The sequence below is a fragment of the Engystomops pustulosus genome, chromosome 6 (assembly GCF_040894005.1).
Source record: "Engystomops pustulosus chromosome 6, aEngPut4.maternal, whole genome shotgun sequence".
Lineage (NCBI taxonomy): Eukaryota > Metazoa > Chordata > Amphibia > Anura > Leptodactylidae > Engystomops > Engystomops pustulosus.
The window spans coordinates 58781605-58787660 of NC_092416.1; the positions used below are offsets into that span (position 1 = coordinate 58781605).

At 38.3% G+C, this 6056-nt stretch overlaps 1 protein-coding gene across 1 annotated transcript; it reads left to right on the top strand.

The window, feature by feature from the left end:
* The first annotated feature begins 3080 nt into the window (after positions 1-3080).
* Positions 3081-5229, top strand: HES3 (hes family bHLH transcription factor 3). The gene is made up of 4 exons (XM_072113283.1): positions 3081-3178; positions 3264-3359; positions 4037-4121; positions 4659-5229. The coding sequence occupies exons 1-4, from the start codon at positions 3161-3163 to the stop codon at positions 5111-5113; spliced, it is 654 nt and encodes a 217-aa protein (XP_071969384.1). The 5' UTR covers positions 3081-3160; the 3' UTR covers positions 5114-5229.
* Positions 5230-6056: the final 827 nt, after the last annotated feature.

Genomic DNA, 6056 nt, shown 5'->3' on the forward strand with positions numbered 1-6056 from the left:
GGCATCGAAGGGAGCTGCGCCATTCAGAGCAGATTATGCATTGTCAAATTTCATTGGCTATACAATCTTTCTTTTTTTGACAATTTGGACATATAAGGGCTTATTTTTTGCGACATAAGATGCACTTTACAAATACTTCATTTTAGTAGGTCATTAGCTCATTGATGAGATTTTATTAACTCTTAAATGTATGGAGGAAAACAAAATCGACAATTTTGGTTTCCTTTCTTTTTTTCTCTTTGGGGGTCATACACCGTACACTAAAAATACTATACAGGCGGTCCCCTACTTAAGGACACCCGACTTACAGACAACCCATAGTTACAGACGGACCCCTCTGCCCACTGTGACCTCTGGTGAAGCTCTCTGGATGCTTTAAAATAGTCCCAGATTGCAATAATCACCTGAAAATTGTCTGTAATGAAGCTTTATTGATAATTCTTGGTCCTATTACAGCAAAAAAATTTGAAACTCCAATTGTCACTGGGGCAAAAAAATAAATTGTCGGGAACTACAATGATAAAATATACAGTTTCGACTTACATACAAATTCAACTTAAGAACAAACCTACAGTCCCTATCTTGTATGTAACCCGGGGACTGCCTGTATTATCTTTATTCTATAGATCACTACGATTACGGTGATACCTCATTTATATAGTTTTTATATATTTTTACAATTTTATTGTAAAAAATCTCATTTGTTTTCATATCGCCATATTTTCAGAGATATAACTTTAATATTTTTTGGTTGACAGAGCTTGTTTAGGGCTTATTTTTTACGTGTTGAGTTGTCCTTTTCAGTGGTACCATTTTGGCGCACAAAACTTTTTGGAACATTTTATGAAAAATTGACATTTTTGGCAAGTTTTTCGGGTTTCTTTTTCGTTCACCAAGCAGCTACAGTAATGTTTCTGAGTTTCTGAGTTATTGATTGTTCCGGATACGGCGCTAACAAATGTGTGGGGGTTTTTTGGTGATTTTGTGGGTTTTTTTAAGTTTATTAGAGGTGTATAGGGAATGTTTGTGTTTAGGGGACTTTTACTTTATTAATACTAATTTATACTAATTCTTTTGTTTAGAAAAACTTTATTAAGTGTTTTTAACTTTTATTTTTTTACTTTCTAACAGGTTGGCTTGAACAAGTGATGCTCTGATTGCTTGTTCAAGCCGTCATTCATATAACACAGTGTAATACAGATGTATTACACTGTGTTATGTAACACAATGAGCATGCTATTACAGCCGGGTCCTGCTATGTGGCACAGGCAGACCCCAGGGCTACGATCGGAGCAGCAGACCCCCCCGGTAAGAGCCGATTCACCTGAGAATCTCCGTTCGAGGGTGTTTGAGGCAGGTATCGGCTATAATATACAGCCGACAGTTCCGTTCAGGAGCCGGTGCCAGAAGCTTTACGTAATAATACTGCAAAATGTGGGAACGCACCTCCCTTTGGGATTATAAACCAAGCATACATTTGAAAAAGCTAAGTGCGAAACACGTGTCGGGGTGTACAGCGTGTGCCTTCCTACTGGTATAGGTAACATTACTGCTCTTATGTGAGGGACGTTCTTCCTCTGTTTACAATTCCTACTTAGGTTGTGACTGTTAATAGGCTACACTTACCAGTTTCTATTTGTTCCATTGGTTTTATAAACTTTATATTATGTGGCACTCTCTGTTGTTTTTATATTGTACTGTTGCTGGTGCATTGTGATGCACTATTTTTTCTCAATAAAGATTGTTTTGTATTATACGTAATATACTTTAGAGGTTGTGTTTTTCAATTTTTTGGTGAGATTAATTTATACAACGGGGGGATCCAGTACAATCTATGCCCATACCACCCGTTTTATTACTTTGGTTTTGACATACATTTGTGTAACTTAGCAACAGACTTCTATGGGAGGGCTGTGCCTCAAATACTACTGAAACAAGACTAAAGTCCTATACACACAACTGTATTTGGGCCCATATGTGTCTCATAACAGAGCCACACGGCCACAGTGCATTGGACATCTCCTATACTTTGATGTATTTGTGGAGCAGCTGCTCTGCTTTCAATGGAGAGAGCAGTCTTGAGGAGCACTCACTTCCCTTCCCTTCTCCACGGGGCCCACGTTTCACCCCCGGAATCCGATCCGCATGGGCACACAGCCGTGTGACTGGGGCTCCAGAGACACCAGTCTGGACTGTGAATTCGTCAGCTGTGTGTAAGAGCCTAAAGAAATACATGGGATGTAAGTTACCCCAAAAAACAGGGGTTAGAAAGCTGACTGAGAATGTGAATGAGGCAGTTGGTGTAACCAATACCTGGAGCACTAAATTCCCCCTTTTCCCTACCAGTTTCATCCCATACTTCTCACATTACAAATTTTGTGCTAATCTGATGGAGACAAATTTTGTGCTAATCTGATGGAGTAGTCCAAGCCGGAATATCAGTGCTTTGGGTGCTGAGGACATCACGTGGGTGCACCAACTGCCTCATTAGCAAACACTCTAAAATGGTTATGATTTATTGTACAGATTGTTACGGATGTGGCGAACACTCTAAAATGGTAATTTCTCAGAAAGGGCATAATGGAAAGAAATAATAAAGGTATATTTAGTGCATGCCATAAAGCTAGGGGAGGTGATAGACTCGCTTAAACATCTAATTTTGGTAGTAGTAGTAGCATAGCATACTGTAACATAGCCACAATCACATCCCAGCCTTGGAGTTTACATAAACCTAAATGACCACTGGTGTCTAAAGACTCCTCTGCTGCATGACAAGGTGTTGGTATTACAGATAGTTAGTCAGAGGTCCTATTGCAGATTATGGGTCCCTAAAACCTCATGTACTCATGTACAATTTCTGATTTCTTATCTGTAAAGTTTCTCTTACACTTACAAGGGGTAAGTAGACATGTATGTATTCTCTCTACTGGCTCATGACTGGATGTGTAGCACAATGATACTGTATTGTAGTATGACTCCTTATTGTACAGTAATGTGAGTTTCTGCATGAATGGACTAGAAAGATCCTTCTGTTGTACACTGCAAAAGGTGTCATTGAAATGCAAACATTCCCTAGGAGTGGACAGATAAAGTGGAGGGAAAGGAGCTGCTTAGGGACAGCAGTGCCTAATCCATCCAGGGAGTGGACATTAACACAGGGATGCTGGGCCTCACCAAGGTAAGTTATCCACTGCTTCACTATGTAATGCTAAAATATGACCTGCTAACCTGGAGGGTGGATATGACCCTGTCTGTCTCTGTAGATGTCCAAGCCTCTTATGGAGAAAAAAAGAAGAGCCCGGATTAACAATTCCTTGGAGCAACTGAAAACCTTACTGGAAAAGCATTACAGCTATAATGTAAGTTGTAGAACGACCTCTATATTGTATCCATGGATCATTAGTAATCATGCTATAAGATGTAATCATGCTATAAGTGTATAAGTGCTATAATAGTAATATGTTCTATACAATGTAATAGTCATTCATTGTATGTAAAATAACTTATGGAATAGGAATAGGAACCCATATAATATGGATCATAGATCTTCAATGTGTTACAGTAATGTGCTCTAGCCCTTGTACTTATACATTACAGGGTGTAGGGATCATTGACCTATTTTACATGATATTCAAACTTTGTACCATTCGTGATACATGGGTCATGATACAAACCACAGTTTAGGATATTTGACATACCATGCCTCACATTTACTTTATGTTTACAGAATTTTTTTTGTGTAAACTGTGAGTAATACCAAGTTGCGAGCTTTTTATTGAAATGTCAGTTTTCCAAAGTTCACCAGGAGATGGCAGGGATTATGGGGCCAATCTATATATGCTCAAAGCAAACAGGTGCAAAGGTACCCCAAATGGTGCAAATCATTCTTTCTCCAAATGCTGTGTCATTAAATGCTCTGGATATTGTATGATAAAAAAATGTTAGATCTCAATTTTACTTAGATACAGTCGGTCTAGATTAAAAAGCCATATTAAAAGATATGATATGTATTGACCTAGATTGTGTTTCTAACCAGGTGAGGAAAAGGAAGTTAGAGAAAGCAGATATTTTGGAGCTGACCGTGAAGCACATTCAGAACCTTATCAGTATGAGAGAAGAAGGTAAGTTTCTTAATAACTAAATTATGTGTATGAGAAACATAGAAAGGGGGGTTGTAGGGAGGGAAGAGAGATCTGGATAACAGCATTAAATTGGTTACTTATGTCCATGATAGAATTTAAACTTGTGATAAAGTTACTTATGATAAACAAGGGGCACTAAGTCATAGATCTAGGGCCTTCTGGATCATTAGCTTAATTTGAAAAGTTGATTTTAAAAGGACAGTGGCCATGGTTACAAATTTAAGAAGATTACCACAGTCACAGTGCCTGAATCTATGAGTAAGTGTCCCTGGTTTATCATGCTTGACTTAGATTTCCTTTAATACTATAAATGGACTTCTTCACATTAACAACTCAACATATTAGATAATTCATGGTACTTAGTAGGCTGGGATTGTTGAAGGACTTGGTAAACTGAGAAGACATATCACATACTCAGCATAGTGTTGATTGTTTTACGTGTGGCTGCATTTACGACAAGTTGACCTGCATTTACTAGTTAGTCCAATGAAGTGCTAATGAATCTACCCATTACAGGAATAGCTCCAGTGGATGAAGAAGGGGCTCTTGAGAATAAAGAAGTATTCAAAGGCTGCCTTGATAGTCTCAGTGTCTATATAATGAAGACAAAGACTTCACAAGAAAAAATTGGTCTAATGCTTATAGATCATCTCAATTCTCTGGATCCTCACCATGAGAATGATGAAATCCAAAATGTCCAGGTCCCATCAAATACAGGAAAATCTGTCCTATTATATCCAAATCATCACTTAATGGAAAATAATATAAGTAACCTAGAAACCAAAAACAATCAATGGAAACCAATAACAGGAAAAAAAAGCAGAGAACCTGTCATAACAAAAGAAGATGGAAGAAGCCAAGTTGTAACCCCATATATACATGTACCAAGTTATCCTTCTACACAACAAAACATCCTTTACCCTCCGATCTCAGCTCAACAAGCTATACATTCATGCTGGAGACCCTGGTGAATATAGAGACCTACTTATACTCCCTAAATGATATCATGTTGTACAGAGTGTGCTTTCTTAATAATATTGTGGCTGAACCGACATCAGATGTATCAGTTATATATAAAATGATGAAAGTAAGCAGATGAGTTGTAAATTCATCAATGTTTGATTGGATCCTATGTAAATAAATGTATTATTAATAATCAAAAATTAACTTAAAAATGTATCTTCTGATCTACAGCTTGGATCTTGGTTGATGGATGTCCTTTTAATGTGGTTGCAACTTTTGTTAGGTAATTCGTAGAACTTGTTGGGTGGTGTTTCCCTTCTACCACGTGGGTACGCCATGCAGGGAGAGCGCTGATCCTCACTCCACCTGAGAACTGTTATGCATAAATGAAAGGCGGAAAGCTCAAATCCACTGAGGCATGGCATTAGAAAGAGGGAGAGTCAGCTCACCTGGAAGCCATGTAGCGATACCTGGCATGTTGTAGCATGGACAACTCAGTTCCAAGTCCACAGCATAGAGATACATGTTAAGTCCAGCTTTAGACAACAGTCCTGGACTGTAATCCATCCTGGACTGTTGTCTGAAGCTGGACTTAACGTGTATCTCGAGGCATAGCGTTGGTTAAAATTTTTTCTTTATTCACAACATTTTAAAAGAGAATGGACAAATACATCGAAAAATGTCCAACACGTTTTAGATGCTAGCTGCATCCTTTATCATAATTAAGAACGCAGCTAGCGTCTGAAACGCGCTGGACATTTTTCTATGCACACGTCCATTCTCTTTTAAAATGTTGTGAATAAAGAAAACATTTTAACCAACGCCTTGCCTCGGTGGATTTTAGCTGGGTCGCTTTTCGTTTATGTAACTTTTGTAAGGGCCAGTGGCTCTCTGCTCAGTAATGTCCATAAAATAAGAGAAAGGATAGTTGGCACTCACCCCATATATTTT